General features: G+C 40.5%; 1 protein-coding gene across 18 annotated transcripts in view; it reads right to left on the reverse strand.

Annotated features, from left to right (window-relative positions):
• AKAP13 (A-kinase anchoring protein 13) overlaps positions 1–21,871 on the reverse strand; it is a 323,232-nt gene that overhangs the window by 232,871 nt on the left and 68,490 nt on the right. For all 18 annotated transcript variants that reach the window (XM_070618286.1, XM_070618278.1, XM_070618307.1 and 15 more), the window contains exon 2: positions 4,292–4,335. In XM_070618286.1, coding sequence (XP_070474387.1) covers positions 4,292–4,324 — 33 coding nt within the window. In that variant the 5' untranslated portion in view covers positions 4,325–4,335. The remainder of the gene's footprint in view (positions 1–4,291; positions 4,336–21,871) is intronic.

Consider the following 21,871-nt stretch of genomic DNA (forward strand, 5'->3'; position numbering starts at 1 on the left):
TTCGGCGGCCTGGGTTTGGTTCCTGGCCGCGGACCTACACCACTCCTCTCTGTCAGTGGCCATGCTGTGGTGGCGACTCACATACAAAAGAGGAAGACTGGTAATGGATGTTAGCTCAGGAGAATCTTCCTCAGCAAAAAGACAATAAATAAATAAATAAAATAAAATGGAGACGTTGAAGCAGATAATAGCTAAAATCTTTATTAACTTTAAAGTTCTCAGATTCTATGACAGCACAATCAGAAAGCTTCTAACTGATCTCTTTGCCTCTACTTTCTCCTTCTAAATTATCCTTCACAGTACTAGAAATTAATTTTCCCAAACCACGACTATATTAGTTTTCTATTGCTCTTACAACAAATTACCACAAATGCAGAGGCTTAAAACAACACAAACTCATTATCTTACAATTCTAGAGGTCAGAAGTGTGAAACAACTTTCACTGGGCTAAAATAAACACGTCCACAGGGCTGCATTCATTTGGAGCCTCTAAGGAAGAACTGTTCCCTTGTTCTTCCAGCTTCTAGAGCTGCGTTTCTTGGCTCATGGCCCCTTCCTCCTTCGTCAAAGCCAGCAGCACAGCATCGACAAATCTCTCCTGACTTACGATTCTCCTCTCTCTCATTTATAAACATCCTTGTGACATCACTAGGCTACCCAGATAATTCAGGATAATCTCCCATCTCAAGATCCTTAACAATTAAATCTATGAAGTCCCTTCTACCATGCAGTAAGATAAATATTCACGGGTTCTGGAGATTAAGACATGGACACACTTGGGGAGTCATTACTGTGCCTACCACGACTACTTAAGTTACATCAGCCCCTAATCAAAAACTTTCAATGGCCCAAACCAGACAAAGACATCAGAAGAAAACTACAGATTATATATTTTACGTATAGACACAAAAATCCTCAACAAAATACTAGTAAACCAAATCCAGCAAAATCTAAAAAGAATTATACACCATGATCAAATGGAATTTATCCCAGGAATGCGAGGCTGGTTTAACACTCAAAATCAATCCATGCAATATACCACTAACAGAATAAAAGAAAAAACCCACACGATCATCTCAACAGGCACAGAAAAAACATTTGACAGATCCAATGCTTTTTCACAATAAAAATACTCAAACTAGGAACAGAAGGGAACTTCTTCACCTGATATAGGCATCTATAAAAAACCCACAGCTAACGACATCATACTTAATCGTAATGGTGAAAGACTACTGCTTTCCCTTCAAGATTAGAAGAAGGCAAGGATGTCTGCTCTTGCCACTTCTATTCAATGCTATACTGGAGGTTCTACTCAGGGCAATTAGGTAAGAAAAAAGAAATAAAAGACATTTGTTTTAGAAAGAAAAAAAACTATCTCTATTTTCGGATGATATGATCTTGTATATAGAAAATCCTAAGGAATCCACTAAAAGACTAGTAGCTAATAAGCAAGTTCAGCAAGGTTGTGGGTTATAAGATCAACATACAAAAATCAACTGTAGTTCTACACAATACCAATGAAAAATCTGAAAAGGAAATTAAGATAACAATATAATTTACAATAGCATCAAAAAGAATACATTTCACAAGAATAAATTTCACAAAAGTACAAGGTTTATACACTGAAAACTATAAATCATTGTTAAAAGAAATTAAAGATGACCCAAAGGAAAGGAATAGAATTGAGAGTCCAAAAACAACGCCTTACGTTTATAATCAGTTGATTTTCAACAAGGGTGCCGAAGAAAATTCAATAGGGAAAGAATAGTCTTTTCAACAAATGGTGCTGGGACAACTAGATATCCACATTTAAAAGAATGAAGTTGGATCCCTCCCTTACAGTATACACAAAAACTAACTCTAGAACCATATACCTAAATGTAAGAGCTAAAATTATAAAACTCCTAGAAGAAAACACAGGAGTAAATCTTCATGATCTTGAGTTAGGCAAAGCCTCTTTAGATATGATACCAAAAGTACAAGCAATAGAAAAAATAACAGGCAAACTGGACATCATCAAAATTTAAAACTTTTGGGCTTCAAAGGATACCATTATAAAAATAAAATGATAAACCACAGAATGGGAGGTAATTTTTGCAAATCGTATATCTGATAAGGGACTTGTATCCAGAATACACAGAGAACCTTTAAAACTCAATAATAAAGAAGAAAACCCAATTTAAAAATGGTCAAGAGATTCTCTAAATCTATTATATGTATATTCTCTATATTATATGTAGATTCTCTAACTCTATTTATGTATATTTCTCTAAATATACATAAATGGCCAATAAGCACCTGAAACTATGCTCAAATTCATTAGCCATAAGGGAAATGGAAATCAAAACCACAATAAGATATGACTTCACACTCACCAGGATGGCTACAATCAAAAGGTCAGACAATATCAAGTATTGGCAAGAATATGGAGAAACTGCAACCTTCAACATTGATGGTGGGAACATAAAATGCTGCAGCCACTGTGGAAACAGTCTGGCAGTTCCTCAAAATGTTAAACAAAGGGGTATCACGTAACCAAACAATTCTTCTCTTACGTATATACCCAAGAGAAATGAAAATATATGCCTACAGAAAAAATAGCTGTTCACAGCAGCATTATTCATAATAGCTAAAAAGTAGAAACAAACCAAATGCCTAATCAACTGATGAGTGGATAAATAAAATGTGGTATATCCATTCAATGAAATATTTGTCAATAAAAAGGAACAAAGCACTGATACTTGCTCTAACATGTACCTTAAATGCATTATGCTAAAGTGAAAGAAGCCAGCCACAAAAGGCCACATACTGTATGATTCCATTTATACGCAATTTCCAGAACAGGTAATTCCATAAAGACAGAAAGCGGATAAAGTGGTTGCCAGGAGCTGAGAGGGGGAGGGGAATGGTGAGTGATCGCTAATGGGCAGGGGGTTTCTTTTTGGGGTGATGAAAATGTTGAGGTTAGATAACGGTTATGACTACACAACTGTGAATATACTAAAAACCACTGAATCATATACTTTAAATGGGTGAATTTTATTGTGTGTGAATTACTTCTCAATAAAGCTGTTTTTAAAAGTCTAAGGTATTCAGTTCACAGGCAAACCTACTGTTGAACATAAACTGTCTCGAAATAGTCTGGAAAGAAAATAATTTCATACAATATCTTCTAAGAACACATATTTTTCTTGATGTTACATTTAACATAAAAATCATCTACACAGGAGAGTGATCATATGAATGTTCTATGTTAGAAAGGTATAAGACTATTATTAACATTGCATGGTTTAAAATAAATAAATGCATAAAATGAACAGCAGATTTAAAATAAACGCCTTCAAAGGCTCCTCTGCGGTGACAAAATAATGCCCCCACACCTTTGTCTGTCTTCACAATGGAGCTTCAACCACCTTTTCAGACTACCCTCCCATTACTCCCTACCACAATTCAGCAGGGCCAGGCTTTCCACCCGCCCACCGCTCGCTGAACACCACGCTCACTGCCACTCATCCCTCTACCACTCGCCTTTTGTCTCGAACAAATTCTGAGGACTTTTCACCCAACTAAATGCTCTTTAATCTTCAAGGCCTGACTCGAGTCCAGTCCCATCAAAGACATTTTTCTCACCTTCTCCAGACCACACTCCTCCAACTTCCACCAGCCTCTCCCAGCTCGAACTGTCCACACCTCCACGCTGGCTCCTCCTCAAACAGGCACTTTTCACCACCCCGATTCAGCTAATTCACTCTCACAACACAACGAAGAGTCACCTAGAGTCACCTACCTTTTCCAGGCTTGATCAATTCCCTGATCCATTTCCTCTTATAATTCCCTCACTTTAGAAGGATGATATCGGCTTTCAGCAAGTCCTAATTAAGCAGCACTCTTGCCGATGACAGAGTGCCACCTAGTTGCAACAGGGGGTAACTCACAATGGCAGCAGGGAGATCTCAGACTACTTTTACAGAAATGCACTGCATAAAAATAAGAAGCCACAGGATCACAGTGCAGGGCAATGTAATGTTTTGTACGTGTCTCTCACCACTCTGACTACATCACCTCCCAAGTCCTACAAGTATTATTTGTTCTCAGCTCAGTATGATGCATTTATTAGCGAGCTAGAGTTACTAAATCAAATTCAATTTCTAAAGTGTACGAAGTCAATAAATTCATGTATAGATGGTTAAAAATTCCTTTGATAATCACATAAGTGATTCGTGAGTTTATCAGAACAAGTGAACAGCACAGATAAGTACAAAATAAAAAAGAAATCTCGTGATTTACTCACATATAATGGAGCTTGTTGTGGATTAAGTTTCATGACCCAGGACACTGAAATAGAAATGGAAGAAATAAATGAGAACAAAGGAAATAAATGACAATAAAATTAAAAGTTGTCAAAATATGAAAACCACCTAAAGTCCTGGATGTCAGCCACAGCTACATGAGCGCAATCAGAAGTCTGAGATGACTGTGTCCCCAGCTTTCCTTAGAGGTTTGGGAAAGCGAAGGTCACAAGGATTGCAGAATTCCTTGTAGCCCACATTCAATCTGTTCAAGTGGGGAGAAAGATTTTCTGATTTAAAACTACAGACAAAAGGCTTCAATGTCACAGCAGTTTCAACAACCAACAGGATACTTAAGCAGCTGCCAAAGCAAAAACAGTGTATGTTGTTACCTTTTTATCTAATTTCTCAACCTGACAACACCGCTTCCCCAGGGCCTGCTCCCAGTCTCTCCAGGGAGCTCAGGGGAAAGGAGGGTGGCAGACAGCCCCCAGACCTCTCCTCCTCTCTGTCTCTCAGAGGAGGGAGGCGACAGCTGGCCTCCAACGACTAAAAGTTGTTACCCTCCTCAAAACTAATAGCTGAATTCCCTATTATTACCTTCGCTAAACAAATTCTCACAACAATCTTATGAAGAACTTTAGAGAAGACTTCCAGCACTGTATATGTTCGTGAATATTAATAATAGTATGTACTTAAAAGTTTAACTTGGTGATCTGACCAGGACTTCACCTAGGCCAAAATATCATGGTCCAGAATCACGGACCTCAGAATGGCAGGTGCTTTGCCAAACACCCTGAATTTAAGCATAAGAGGTACTAGATCAAATTAAGGCACATACTAACCAGCTATATATAAACAACAGTACAGGAATGTCATTCATACATGCAAAAAAATAGATAAAATCTCATACTTTGTGTTATGCCAGATCACAAAAAACTAACAATGAATTGAAATTCAATCAGCATAAACCATAAGTTACCAATGACTAACTGTTTAGATAAAGAGCAATGCCTTACCGACCAAGCATAACTTGGAGTCCTCTCAATATTAAAATCTTCAGGGATCTGCCAATTTGGTCAGGCTGCCTAAGTCTGAGATCAAGGCTTACCCAAAAGGCAGGTGACACACACTTGGAGGGGAAAAAATCTATAACCAGGCTCCAAAACCCAACCATCCCCAACCAGCTGCAGGCCCCAGGTTTCAAGTGTTCTGCTGGACAAAGGCAGCAGGATGCTGGCAGCTCAGTGGCTCCCCCACACCGACTGACTACCTCCAGGCCCACCCTCATTCATTCTCTGGTTCACCCCCACTCTGTAACAGCCTTCCTAGCTCAGGGCACGCTTTCCTTCCTGCCTGCTTCCACTTAATGATTTGTACCCATAGGAGCTAAAATCACCTGCAGAAATCCACACTGAAAACCAAACTTGAGAAGTACAGCAATAACCAACTCTTTTAGTAGAAAAGTAAAGATTTCCAGACCATCAGATTCAAATAGCAAGCCATGGCTGAAAAAGAAAGACTGAAGCGCTTGAAAACTTTCTCAATGCATTAAATATCCATTTAATTTAAAATAAAGCTCACTGTGCTCACTGGTTTTTAATCGGCTTTCCAGGTCCTGTTCAGACTTGCCTGGGCCAAAGGACTGAAAGAACCTATAAATTTAGGAACCAATTTGCCTTAACTAACTTCTGACGTGCTCCTGTCATCACAAGCTAGAAGAGCTATCAGTGGAAACTGAAACAGGAATTAACCTTTGGTGCTCCATAAGGATTGGAAAAATCTATGGAGACAAACTAGTGACTTGCCCTGTGATGTCTCCTGATTTGCCAAGAAACTTAGGAGGACTATGTAAGGACCACAAACATCAAATGACCTGAGAGGCTCTCGCTGCGTTTGGAGGGAAAAGCTGGTAAAACTGACATGGCCCTAAGGAAGGGCTGACGCCGTCTAAACTGTTTAGAATTATGAACTCACCTAAAACATATTTCACAGGCAAAACCAAGCTGCTCTGGTATGAGGATTAAAGAGGGATGACAGAGCGTCTGTCCTCGCACACTGGTCAAAGGGACGGGTCATTGTTATGCTGGCAACACAGGCTATTGAAAGAATAAATTTGTCAAATGTCATCAAGGCAATGACCCCAGAAGCAAGAGATTGGTAAATTCAGCTCACCTTTAGGCTTCTTCAGTGCTGACACACAAGGGCAAAGAGAGGACTAACATTTCTAGAGCTTTACATTCAACATCACATTTAATCCCCATAAGAAGATATTATTTTCCCATTTCACTGGTGAAAAATTGAGTCTTTCAATGATTAAGTTATTTTACACCAATGTCAAGAAATGGAAAAGTCCAGATTCAAACCCAGTCTGATGCCCAAACACGTGTTTTATCCCCACAGCATAAGAGGATTTCCTGCTAATGATCTCAATCTACAAACTGACTTGCCCTACCTCTAGCCCTCATTCTACAGACAATATGGACTCGCCCTGACTTCAATTCAACTATCTCTGTGCGTATACAACGTGCCAGGCACCATCCTCCTCCAGGCACTGAGGGAACAGAAGCTTCACAGAGCTCATTCTAGGAGTCACACAGCTAAATACAACATCAGACTAAATGGTTTTCACTAGTGATAAGCACTATGGAGAAAAATAAAAGAGGAAATGGAAAATGAAGAGGATACCGTATTAAATATGGTGCTGAGGCAAGGCCTCTCTGAGATGACACTCACCCAAAAACTGAAAGAGATGACGACAGCAAGTAAGAGGTAACAGGTGAAAGGTGTTCCAGACCCTCAAACTCGCCCCAAAACTGAGAACTCAGTGTTCTGATGCTAAACCATCAAAAAACTTGCTACAAATAATGTAAATTAACTTATTCTACACATTTAAACAAGCTTATTTTACTTGAACTGTGTTCTAAAGGAAGGAGCCTTTGACAGGAAGGCAGTCTTTGGGGCAGAGTAAACACACAAGAACCAAACCCATACTCCAAGACCAATTTAAAGTCTTTGCTTTGTCAATAGATTTTTTATCAAACTTTCCCCAAAGGAAAATTAAATAAATGCACTATGTTCATCCAATGATTTCATCACGGAATTTTAAGAGAGAAAACCCTACCATTTCTTCCTTACACACTAACTAGTGAATGACATGGAGCAGGTTCACAAGTTTACCAGGCTGCTTTCATCTAACACAAGAACAACCCATGACAGACACAGTGGGACAGTAATGGCTGTGTACCATTTGAAAGACTATGAAAAAAAGGAAACATCAAAATTCACAGACTGAAATAATGTGGTTTTAGGTATGTTCACCAAATCTGCCACTCGGTAGTAACCTGCTGGAGTTCTGGCAAGTCATAAATTTGAGGGGTGTGAAATAATAACGAGCACAGTAATTAAGTAGTTTTATTCTTCCCACATTTTCCATTTTATTTCAAAGTGCTGAAAGAAAACAAATTTAATAGTTTACTATTGTATAACAGTAACACATTCACTTCATGTCAAAATAAAACTCATCCAATTTTAACGCAGCTGTCTCGATTATGTAAATCTATACTCCACCACAACACCCACACGTAGGAAGTCTCAGGGTGCTGCTGATGAGAGGAGCACAGACTGTGCATTTCCACCAACCAATGCGCCTGCACAAATCAACACAAAACCTTAGAAGCTAGAAAACAACTATAGACCTCCACAGAAACTGCTGTCCACAGCAGGGGTCAGCAAACATTTCTGTACAGGGCTAGATGGCAAATATTTCAGGCTCTGCAGGTCATATGGTCTCTGTTGCAACATGTAAATGAATGGGTGTGACTCTCTTCCAATAAAATTTTATTCACAAAAAGAGGCAAGAGGCTAGACTCAGTGCCAACTCCTGGTCGAAAGCTAACAAAATACCTCTTAATAAGCCAAACAAGCAGCGTGTTCCCATTCAACAGCTTTATAGGTCTCAAAGATATTTTCGGCTAAAGAAGATTTCTCAATACAGGAAAGTCATAGGGTGCTGCAAAATATTCTCTAGAAAAGAAATCAAATCAAATGGGTGGGCACCCCAAGTTCTCTCCTGATTAGCTAGACGACCTTGAGCAACTCAGTTAACTCGTCTGAGCCACAGTCTCCGTACGTGCAGAAAGAGAATAGTAACTCCCGCCTACACTATGGAGTTAGTGAAGAATTAAAAGCGGCAATCCAAGGAAAGTGCTTAAGCACACTGCTTCCTCCTGGCAGAGTTTCTAAGTCTCAATGGAGACTCCAAGTAAAATACTCTGAAAACTGTAAATGGTTAAATGGTACCCAGAGATGCATTTCTGTCTTAAAACACATCGGTGGGTAAATTACAATTCTAAATTATAACAAAATAACCACTGAAAAGCATGTGGAGGAACAAATACCAAAACGTTAAGTGTACATATTTCTTGGAAGTAGAGGGAATTTTCATTCCTGAATGATGTGTTTCTTAATCATAACTATTCAAACAATGAACGATATTACTTTCATAATCAAGAAGAAAGTATTATACACAGCACATCTGTTTTTTAAGTCCCCCGTCATTCAATGCATCACAACTGAACTGGAAATGAATAAAAAGACTTTTTTTCCTAAATGTGCAAACTGAGGAAATCTACAACCTTTAGTAAGGCTCCCCAGAGCTTATAAAGGCAAGGCAATTAAAACAAGATTACCTGCACCCATATGTACGTAAACGTAAACCAACTCACTATTCTTGAGCCACACCCACACATTATACTAGAGAAGCCTTTAACAGGAGCTCTCCTCTTCAAGAAACATCCTTGAAGAGGAGGGGGAAAAATCCCAGCCCCAACATCGTATGAGGAATTACACTGCAAACTGCACACTCGTGAATCTGCTAGCTTGGTGTTCTCAGGCCATTTCCTAAGGAGACAGCTGTCTGGGTCTGAGGAACCTATCACTTCCATTGACATGATTTTTGTCATTCACAACAGGGAAGCTTCCAAATCCACAAAAAGGATGTGCAAACCACCCCCAGACCCAATAGAGGAGGGCAGCTGTTTGAGACTCAGCCAAGTGTAAATAGAGGATTTTTCCCAGCAGGGCCCTTCTACGGCACAAGGTGCTTCAAATGAATTTCCATGGCCAGGGACCTGGCTAAAACTGGACTACAGTAAACCCTTTGAAACCCACAAAAATTGGGGGTGAAGATTAACATGGAAATTACAATGCACACTGTGGATTCTTGTAAAACAATGTTCAGCTCTTCCTCAAGGAAAATAACAGGATCCAAAGACGCTTTCCTTCACTCCTAAGGAGTGTAGGCCGGTAGTTATAAAAGCGTTATGCCCTATTGGGAGCGGGAGCAGGGAATTCTGAACTACAGAAAAGGAGGACGGTACAAGGAGCGAACAGGCTCTTCCTGTGGAGGATGCCAAGTTCTACAAAAAACATAAAGTACTACATGTACCAAGTATACTTCCTGAATAACAGACTGAGGAAATCTTACAGGAGCCTGGTAGCTGACTACTTCCGTTTAAAGCTGCAGTAATCAATAACTGAGCAGTTAGCTGTAAGCAGTGATTCTCAAACCTCAGTGCACAGGAGCAGCAGTTGGAGGCCTTGCTAAGTAATGCAGCTTCTCGCATGCCCCCCACCCCTTACACCATTAACGAGTCCAAATCAGGAGACCAGAGCTGGGGATGTTTTTGCTTTTGAATCATGGCCCACACTCTGGGTAACAATGGTGATGGAACCCATAACGAGTGTCTGATTCTCTTACGGCACAGTTAGCCTTGCTCTGTGCCACCATCACATGACACGGTACTCAAAACCCACCAAGAAAAAAACAAAGTACTGGTCACAACTGGAGTAAGGGGGGAGGAGGGCCCACAGAAGGTAGGTAGGACGTGACCAGAACGAAGAGTCCAACACAAGGAGATACTCGCAGTAAAACAAAAGGATAAGGCAAATTAAAACAAAAACCATAAACACTAACATCCATATTCACTCTTTTGATTTATTCTTTATCAATGCTGGCTTACCCAATAGACCAAATGATGCTGAATTAAGGCAAACATACACACACGAATAAAGTAATTATCATGGAATTAAAAAATCACAATTCTTATCACAATAATTAATCAATTAATTTAAATAATTAAAGAAATTTACCTTAAAAATCAGAACTCTGACTTTGTCACACTCATCGAGAGTTCACTCTGAAATTCACATGGGAGAGTACACCATAATCTTTTCAGTACTTAGGGCCCCCTTTTCTTTACATATGTGTCTAATGTCTGTCTGGCACAAAAAGACTCAATAATGGGAGAGAATCTCCTCATATTGCTGAGCCCCTAGAATATTCCACATACAGCCAGTTGCTGAGCTTTAGAGACAAATAATACACAGCCCCTCTCAATTAGGTAAGGGACATATACATGTAAACAGGTAATTATATTACAGTATGATAAGAGTAATAACAAAAATGTTACAAGGATCAGGAAGAAACACTAAACTCTCTAGAAGGTGGAGGCCCAGACAGAGCTCACTGGAGGAGGCCAACCCTGAGGCAAGACTGACCAAGTGGACGTGGGAGGAGCAGCACAGAGCAGAAGGAACAGCATGTACAAAGACAAGGCAGCACAGCGAGTTGCTGAGAACAACTTACACAGATAAGTGAGAGGCGCAAGCAGGGGATGATGGGAGGGGAGTCGGGAGAGGCACTCATGTACATTCACGTACCTCAAAGCTGCCTGGCCTCAGAGACCAAGGAAAGGAAACAGAAGAAAATAAAGTCATGTGCTGCATAACGGCGTTTCGGTCAACAACAGATGGCATATACAATGGTGGTCCCATTAGATTAGTACCATAGACCATCTAGGCTTGTGTAAGTACGTACTATGATGTTTGCACAATGACAAAATCACCTAACAACGCACTTCACAGGACATATCCCCAGCGCTGAGCAATGCATGACTGCACACAAACCACGGTGACATGGCTCTACCCTAAGGAAATTACAGCCACATAATGCCAATGGCACTAACAAATCTCCACCTTTGTTTTTTCTTTTTTTTTTCTTTTCCTTTTAAGCTCAGCTCAAAGTTCTGTTCATTCACAATTGCAGGCTCAAAGATTCACAAAAAGTAGCACTGGAAGAAGTTTGTAATCAAGCAACCTAAACCCTAACCCAGACAGAACAAGTATCTGTTGCAGGTCACAACCAATACGGCCAGGCGTCAGACCCCGCCACAGCTTCCCTGAGGTGCAGCAGGCAAGTCTGGCTTCCCAACCCATGTGCACAGGCCCTGGAATCCTCAGTCCAAACCCCAGCCAAATCCGTCAGCCAGAGGACCTTACAATTAGAAGGGGTCCCAGAAGCAGCCACATCATCCCGCTTCCCCAAGGACTCTCTGCCAGTCTCCGTGCCTCTGCTTCTAGACTGGAGGGCCAGGGCCTTAGTGCCTTGAGCAAACATCCCCATGCTCCATTTGCTCCTCTGACTCAACCTCCCTAAAATGCAGTTTTCATTCTGTAACTCCCTCTCTGCCTACACAGTAGCAAGCAATCTTTGGAAAGGCTCTTCTGGGGTACCAACCTCTTTTCTTTAGGAAGTTCTGGGGGATGACACTAAGATCTGCCTTGATTCAAGAAAGGGATAAAAAAGCTTAAAAATAAAATGTGATCACAGTTTTGGGTCACACTGAACTCCCGTCTTAGTTTTTCTAGAGCTTCCAACCTGTAAGGCTTAAAAGTGGAAGCCTGCACCCTGGGCCACACACGCAGGCAGCTTGGGACTGGAAGCTGCCAACAGAGATGACGCTCTCCACATCTCCTTTGTTAAAAATCCAGTATCATATTTATTTTACACCAATTCTCCAGAAGCTTCTTTGATACAGAATGAAGATATTAAAGGAACAGATGATTGAGGAGTCTTCATCCAGACTGGAGACACCCTTCCAGCTTTTAAGAATTCTTTAACAATCTCTAAGAGAAGAATGTAAGGACAAAAATGAGAAAGGCAACCTAAGTCAGAGAAGGAGACAGACCAGGATTTGAGCTGTAACTCTGGCACTTCTTGGACAAGTTTCTTAACTGCCAACCTTTATTCTCATATGTAAAATGTGAAAATAAGAATAAAAGATGTGTGTAAAATGTTTAACACAGCAGTGGTGATAAGAAAATACTCCATAAATTAAGTTCCTGTTCTTACTGCCTGGTGTGAGTCACGTGACCAGCCATCTCAGCACTAACTTCACACCACATTCAACTCCCATGTCTCTTGGACCATCCTAATCACTGGACTGATCCCTAACTCTAAATAAAGGGTATTGATGAGGGACACGTAGACCCCAACAGATATGGTACTCCATTAAATATGCCCTTTATCTTTGATGAACCCTCAGAAGCCAGCCAGGATGCCCCTAACACCCCTTCTGGTGCCTCGGAACAGTGTTCAGTGCATTGTCTATGCAGCCCCATCCAGCGCTCCTTCCCCCGCACACATCTTCCACCCAGCTCCTGCACACACCATCTGCACGCACCATGCTCAGGCCAGTCTTCACACCTCTGCTCATGATAATGCCCTCCACCCTTGCTGATTCTGCTAATAGGATTACTGCTGACAATCTAAACCACTCCATCAGCAATGTCACATACCGTCTGGTCTTTTTTTCTCCTTTATTTCTCTTCTTATTGCCTTTTCCCCTTGTTTATTCTAGTTTACCACATTGCAGATGTCTTCTGTAGCACTCCTCTACACTATCAGCGCTCCTGGCACAGTGCTGAGCACCCAATAAATACTGAAGAAATACTTGATTCATATGAACGTGAGAGAAAGAAATTAATCATCAGCTTTTCTGTACCATTTGATGGCAAAGGATCCACAGCTACAGCTGTAACAACAAAAATCCATCTACCAAAATCAAAATCAGAATATCTAAGATCAGTCTAGTCCCAGAAGGTTACTCTAATTAAAGGTAGTATGGATCCCGCCAAGTGTTGAGAAATTCAGCCTGGACCAACTTGCTCAATCAGCCAGAGAGGTAACAGGGACCAGAGTGGGGGAATTCAGCGTCCTCTAACTGGACAATCTCAAAGCACAGACGAGGGCAAAGAGCTGCTTCACACTATACTTAGGCTCTCACATGACGCTTGGTCCCTCTGGGAAGAGGAACACATGCACATGTTATTTCAATTCTCTTTTGGTGTTTAACACAGGCTTGTGGTTTCCTGTAAAAAATGGTTTCTGCTGCTTTGCAAAGATCTATATGGAGAAGAAAACTCCAAATGGCTATTCCACAGGTGAGAATTTTGCCGCCAGCTGTATCCTGTTATCCAAAGGAAACGGAACTGTGAGCTGCCAGGAGGTCCAGACACAGGAGAGCAAGACCATAAATTCAATAAGTGCTGACATTCTTATCCCTATGGTAAGAAGAATAAGAGACTTGAAATTTACAAAAATTCATACACAGCTGGGCTTTATGTAAATCAACCAGCAGGGGTTAAAATAGATATCCGGTAAAGAGACTGCCAAATTCAAGCCCTTAAACTTCCTTCATCTTCCCCAACCTGCATCATCCAAAAAGCAAGCAGCCCAATGGACTGAACCAACTGCAAACCATTTGGAAAGACTAAATATAGGCAAGTGGGCTCTGACACAAATGCAGACATTACTGAGCCAGATGAACTTACCCGGACAAATCCCAGGGCCTGGAGTGGTATCTCTTGGAAATTATTTCACTGTGACACACAGCCCACCTTCTTGGACACGTTACACGACAAAAGCACTATTAGATTATTCCCATAAGTGGCAGGGAAAAGAGGTGTTAGAAACAGATGCTAGAAAGGTTTCAGTGTTATAAATTGTTAAAATGGTTCTCATGTCCCAGGGATAAATACCGCCTTCAATGTTATGATTTTCCAATACTGTCTTTAAATTAACATCTTGAGAACAATGACAGTGGAACTTAGAAGAGGTGGCAGTTTTGGGGTTTTTTTTAAGCATCTCAAAATTGGGGGGAAAGTTTTGAGCAATAAAGACTTCAAATAAATCTGCATATTTTATAATTAAATCAAAATGCTACAGAGTCAAAGAAACTCCAATATTTTCAGTAGTTCTGAAATATTGATAATAAATGACAGTAAAATGTCACTGTACTAACTTCTTAAATGAAAAATTTTATTTTTAAAGGGGAATTTCCATTCATAAAACATCCCTGGCCTGACTTATCCTTGGGAGGTTACTCTTGTTCTTTATAATACACACTGAACAGAGTATTAGAAAAAATTACTGATAAATTTGTCTTGGGTGGAAACAAACTAGGATCAGTCAGCTAGAAGCACTGGAAAATCCTCATCCCCACTTCTAACAGTCTAGATCCCATACAGAGCCATACATGGTACAGAACCTGCTATAACTTGATTAGTGTTTTTAGCAGAGAACTTAGAGCTATTTAAAGGCAAAATGTATCGGTGTTCTGAAATGACAGAACTCTTTCTCAATCCTGCTACATGGGAAAGGTGTCCCCTCGTAACCTCTCCGAGTACCATGTCAGTGGTGCCGAGGGAAACTGAATCTGCACTCAGATGCATCCAGGCAGAGGAGGACGTACCCACGCATTTTGAAAATGGTAATTTACAAGAGTTGAGGACTATTCTGTTTGGATATTAATAAAGATAGTTCACTTTCAATTCAGACATACTGCTTCATAAAACAAACATAACAAGTGTTTGACAATACTAAGATAGTTGGTAAGATTAGATCTCAACTGAGTTTAAAATCAACTACTAAGTTAAAAAAAACTAATGTTTTGCAAATTCTCCTACCTTGATCAATTCATTGAAAATGGATTTAAAAGAATGATTAAAGAGGCAGCTTTTCATCCAATTATTAAAAAGTTATTGCCAAGCTAAATTTGGGTGATATTACAATTGTTCTGAAATTAGAAATGACAGATTTAAGAAAAACTTGAGGCATTATTCCCTGAATTGCACATATTCTGAATTTCTCTTAATAGAAAAAGAGGGCCACATACATTAATAACATCATACGATGCATGAACGGAAAATTAATTTCCCCACTTGAACCAAGCTAAAAAACAAAGTTGTCATAAAACTACAGACCTGTTGCTTTAAAACATGCTAGCATTTCTAGCTATGCATGAGGAGACAAACGGCACATAACAGAAATGCATAATGATGATTGCTGCTTCTAGTAAATGTGGAAACAGAGCATATTACTATGCACGTGAGACTTCAAATATTTACCATATTTAAGCCAGAGAAAGTCAGGCATCTACTATACAGTACCTTTTCCTATAAAATTACATGTCAAAATTCAAAAAACACATACAGGTGTTTCATAAGATCAATACAGATTATAGAACAACCCAGGTGCTAATAATTTGGTCATAAGGAGCAATTCAACTGGCTACTTTTCCTGAGAATCTTTGAAATGAAAAAGTAAATTAATTTAGGGAAAAAAGACTCAAGGTTTTCGGGCATAGTGTCCTAAAAGTCAAACTGTCGCTCTGCAGGTTTGGATAACTGGGAGCAAGGAGCAGGTAGTGTGCATGTGTCTCCACAGAGCCCAGGCCATGCAGAAAGCAAGCATGTGCGAGGGGCTGAGGCGAGAAGATGCGAAGCATGCACACAGAAGGCACAGGAAAGGCAACAAAGGGAAAGGACTCAATTCAACAAATATTTGAGTGTGTTGTCTAGATAGAGACTGTGGACAAAACAACAACTATAAATAGTCCAAATGAACTCTCTGGAGAGCTCGGAGATCTTGGCTTTCTGATCCTCCACATAACTTAAAAAGGCCCCACAGCAGGCACCCCCCCCCCCCGCCCCACAACAGCAAACAGTCAGTTCAGAGCTTGATTAGCTGTGGTTAGAAGACGGCCAGAATTCAGACTGATCTGAAAGACCCAAGAACTAATAAGGTTGCCCCAAAAATGTGAGATGGCTAAAGTGATCGATCCTGCCTTAAACACGCCATGCCCTCTGACGAATGGTGGACTGCGGTGGCCACAGTAAGACGGCCACGAGGGAGAAGGGAGATGAAGCCCAGCCCCTTGCTAGCTATCTGCCCTTTCTCCTCTGAAGGAAACAGTCACTGCTCACTGGCCTCTGAGTGGGGCTGGAGGGGGAATAAACTCGTGCAGCACTGTAGTAAGGCGGTGACGCAGAGCAGACGTCCTATCCGCTTTGTCTTTCACTGACACCACCCCAGCCAACAGGCACGCTTGACTTGGAACAACCAAGAGGAAAAAAACAGTAATGCAAGATGGGAAACAACTAGGAAACAAAATCTTTACTCCTTACTTGCAGCGATAGCAGAATACTTAAGAAACAGAGCCCACTCAAATAACCACCACTTTGGATGTTTAAAGTTAAAACCTCCATGATAGCAACTCTCCCTCTAAGTGACTTGAATAAGACGAAAAGCGTGTTTGCAACTATCAAACATGGGCCCAGGAACAGGTGTCTTTGTGGCCGGCTCTCTGTCAGCAGGAAGTAGCAATGGGTAAAAACCACAAGCCCACAGAGTCTCGGCCTCTCCCACGGGAGGGCAAAGCTGCAGGCCACCTCTGTTCATGGTTTTAAAAATATATTCCTCATTCCTCTTTCTTTCCTTCTGTTCCCCTTCCCAAACGCTGGTACAACCAAAGATCACATTCTAAAATAATCTCCAGAAACATTTAAATAGAACAAAACTGCCCCAGTACCGACTACAAGAAAAGGCTCAGGAAAGATGAAGGCTGAGGACTGACTGCTTGCTGGCTCTATGCCACTCTCCCCACCCTGTGCTCCTCCCTCCCCAGCGGGGCACAGGACACTTCCATGGAGAGACCTAGTCATTTTCTAGCTCATTTGTTTGTACAGAAATAGGAACACTGTAAATGTCCAGAGAACAGAGTAAAAGGATTATCAGCTAGCTCCAATTATACCAACTGATCTCATCCTCTTGTTACCAACTGCTTCCTGGCATCTGAAATCCATTTCTGAACCTCAACCAAGGGCATTTTAAAATCTATGCCTCCCTCCCTCATTCTCTCTCTCAAGCACACCCTGGAAATACACCAGGTGGTAAACAGATGCATTCACTGCCTTTCAGAACTCATACTCTCCAACATCACACAACGTACATGTACCTCATTGACAGGTAAGTCACAACCTCCTGTTTCTCGCCTCAAGAGATGTTCTTCTCATTTGTTCATCCAAAAAGTAAACACCTGAATTCTATAGTTCTGACATCTTACAGCTTACCAACTACAAGGACATTAACTACCATCATCATCATCATCTTTGCTGGTACTTATAAAAGAGTTTACTTACCCTGTTCCGGGTACCCTGCTAATCCTCACATTAATCTATTTTACAAATGAAGAGATTCATGGTTAAAGTTTAAGTTAAGGTACCTGTTTAAGGTCACACAGCTAGTAAATAGTGGGAGCCAGAATCTGAATCCAGATCTGACTGCAAAATCCACGCTCCTAACCTCTAGACCACTATAGTGCTGCATCTCCTAATCTGTCACAAGCTCCTGACCTCCATTTCTCATACTGTGAATGGCAGGGGCTGACTCAGGTAATCGTGAAAGTTCCTCCCATCTCTAACACATAATTCCACATGCAGAAACACTGGGTACCTTAGGTGTATAAATCAATGAGGCACGGTGATTTTGTGAGCTGGGGACTAAACACAGTGAGGATGAGAAGGAAGAGAAGTTCTCATTCATTCAAGTAGAAAATGCTTGGTGTAGGAAGTAGCGTTTCACTAATTAAAAAACTGAAGGGAGAGGAGGAAAGCAGAGACATACGCTTGTTCAAAGCTTCTCTGCAAACTCATTCATCTGTTTCATCTCCCCCAAAACTTACAGACTAATTTACAGATGTGTCCTATTCTGTTTTTCCAAAGCAGTAGGTAACAGCCTACAGAAAAAGTCAGCTGCCTAATTACCCAACAAGTAAAGCAACTCAACGGACCAACATGTTCCTACCCACATCCAAATGGAAATGTTTACAAGCTTGAGAATCAGCTGGGAACGGACGCCCTTCTACACAAACACAGGCTAACATCCGCCAGCTGAAATCTGCTGCCCAAAAACATTTAGTTGCTGTTACATAAGCAACAGGAACTTCTGAGAATGTTTTTCCCCTAAATTCTACAAAAATCTGAAGAAGAAAATAATCAAGCTTCAAAACCAATCCCCAAGCTTAAAGAGAGTGAACAGGGAAGCTTTCACATTCAAAATTGCAGTGAAAGTGAAGGATGATGCTTCTGTCAGTACGACATCAAATTACACAAACTGTAAGCACTAATGAGAAGTATACCATCCTCTCTCTTCATGACACATACTGAAAAACACATTGGCTTTTCATACAGGTAATTAGCAGTCTTGAAGCTGATCACTCAGCTCAAGAGAAGATTAAAAAACAAAGCAGTTACAAAGCAAGATGGACAGACCAAAGGCACATGTACCACAACCTTCCACTATGGACCCTGATGGCTATCCCAGGTCAGAGCAAGGAACAGATAAAGAATGCAGCCACCCACTGAATGCCTCCCCACCCAGTACAGGAGGAAAAAGAATACCAGAGAGTTGGGAAATCTAAAAACTCAGTTATGGAATCTCCAAGGAGGCACTCCTCCTTAGCTGATATTCAGATACGGGCTAACAGCCTCAGGCCCCCAGCTTTAACAAATAAACCAGAAAGTCCACTGAGGGTCAGCATTAGCTGCTCTTACCAATCCCACGGCTCTGCCCTTCAAGAGTTCTAAAACAGAGCTAGAAGCAAGGAAAACACTTTTTAAATCTTGCCAACCAAATCAATCTATTCCTTTCACTTTCAAAAATCTGAACTCTTGAGTAGGTTTCCAGTGCCTCATTAGAAGAAATAACCAGGAAAGTTAACTGGAGACGACACAGGTTTGGAGAATATTCTTTAATATGTTCTCTAAGTCTTATGCTGCCTTTCTGAATGCAAAAAAAGGGGAGAGGGCCCAAAAGTATGCAGAAACACTGAGGGAAAAAGAAGGGAAAGATGGACAGCAAATCCAGGAGAATGGCTAAGTAACAATTTTAAGACTAAAAAGGAGCTCCACTATTTGAAAAGTCAACAAAAATGTCAAGGCCGACTACCCTGTATTAGACTATTGCTCTTACAGATAAACAATTATAACTGAACAAAACATGAAAAGCCACCATTTGAAGGCACTGGGAGGAGATAAAAGCAGACAGAAAGCTGAAAGAAAGTACTAGGTAAGATTCACTTTTATATTGCTTTTCAACTAAGGGTACTCTCCAGATCACATAATACAGTAGGTGGAACTCAAGCAGAAAGCTGCAGTCTTAAAAGCTGCAATGTAAGAAGGGCTGGCCCGGTGGCATAGTGGTTAAGTTCACAAGCTCCACTTTGGCAGCCCGGGGTTTACGGGTTCACAACCAGGGCACAGAACTACACACCACTCATCAAGCCATGCTGTGGCAGCATCCCACATACAAAATAGGGGAAGACTGGCACAGACATTAGCTCAGGGACAATCTTCCTCACACACACAGAAAAATCTGCATATAAGGTCTCCCCAAATCCTTGGTAGAACCCTGAAGTGTACAAATACTGGGGAGAGTCCAAAATTTCCAGGAGAAACCAAATCTGTTATGCTGAAAGAACTGAGCAGAGATTAAACTAAAGTGGGAGTTTGAGTTCAATCCAATTAGCTGCCTGTTAGATAAAAGTTAACATGTTTCAGAAGAAGATAAAAACCACAGTGGTCTCTAAAACCTATCATGCACAATGAGCAGCAGACAATAAAAAATTACTAGATATGTGGAATCAGTTTTAAAATCCGACTGGATCCCTTATTAATAAATGAATTAGATAAAATCCTCTACAGTCATTTTACATTTGCATAAGAGTGATAACTCTACCTTTGAAAACCAGACAATAACAGCAAATCACATAAGAACTTACGTCCAGAATTTATAAGGAACTCTTCCAACTCAATAATAAGACATCCCAACTAAAAACAGATAAAATATTTCTACAGACATTTCACTAAAGAAGACACATGGGGGGCTGGCCAGGTGGCGCAGCAGTTAAGTGCACACATTCCGCTTCGGTGGCCTGGGGTTTGCAGGTTCGGATCCTGGGTGCAGACACGGCACCAACTGGAAAGCCATGCTGTGGCAGGCGTCCCACATACAAAGTAGAGGAAGACGGGCACTATATTAGCTCGGGGCCAGCCTTCCTCAGCACAAAGAGGAAGATTGGCAGCAGATGTGAGCTCAGGGCTAATCTTCCTCAAAAACAAAAAAAAGGAGATACATGAATGGCCAACACGAAAAGATGTTCAACATCATTAGCCATCAGGAAACAGCCAAATTACAACTACAATGAGATGAACATCTACCTATATCTAGTAAATAAGCCTATATCTAGTAAAAACTTAACTAAGAATTCAAGTTCTTATCACAAAGAAAACTAGAGGCCCAGATAGCATCAAGGTGACATGTACCAAACATTTAAGAGGAAAATGACACCAGTACCAAAAAATTGGGGGTGCGGGGGGGCATTTTCCAACTTATTTTATAAGGCCAACATTACCATGATACAAAAACCAGACAAAGACATTACAAGAAAAATACAAGCCAAAGCCTTCATGAACAGAGACGCAAAAATCCTTAACAAAATGTTACCAATTCAAATCCAGAAATATAAAGAAAGGATAATGCACAATGACCAAATGGGGTTTATTGTAGGAATATAATGTTGGTTTAACTTTTGTAAATTAATGGAATTCACCACATCAACAAAATAAAAGAGAAAAACTATATAAATATCTCCTTAGATGTAGAAAGAGCATTTGACAAAACTAAACGTCAATTCATTATAAAAACTCTCAGCAAACTAGGAACAGAAAGGGAATGTCCTCAACCTGATAAAGGCCATCTACAAAAAACCTACAGCTAAAATTACACAGCAGGATGAAAGTCTGTATACTTAGCCCTAAGACAGGCAACAAGAATGTTAGTTCTCACCAGGAATCTACAAAAGAGCTACGCGAAATAAGTGATTCTAGCAAGGTGGCAGGTTACAGGGTCAATAAACAAAAATCCATTGTTTCTATATGCTACAAGAGACAGTTGGACATTGAAATTTCAAACATTTATAATGGCACCAAAATCAAAAAATACTTAAGTATAAATTTAACAAAATATTAGACTTACATATAAATTTAACAAAATATTGCAACTGAAAACATGCTTTAAAAAATTCTAAACAAGATATTTTAAAACAGGGAGATATACCATGTTAATGGATTAGCTCAATTTAGCTAAATGTCAATTCTCCCCAAATTGACCTACACATTTAATGCATTTCCAATAAAAACTTCAATACGCTTTCTTATGGAGTTCCACAAGCTGATTTGAAAATGTACATGGAAAAGCAAGTGACCTAGAATATCCAAATCAATTTTTAAAAAGAACAAAGTTGGTGGACTTAAACTACCTGACTTCAAGACTTGATTATAAGTCTACCATCATCAAGACAGCGTAGTATTGGTCTCAGGACAGATATATCAAGCAAGGG

This window comes from Equus przewalskii, chromosome 1 (genome assembly GCF_037783145.1).
Source record: "Equus przewalskii isolate Varuska chromosome 1, EquPr2, whole genome shotgun sequence".
NCBI lineage: Eukaryota > Metazoa > Chordata > Mammalia > Perissodactyla > Equidae > Equus > Equus przewalskii.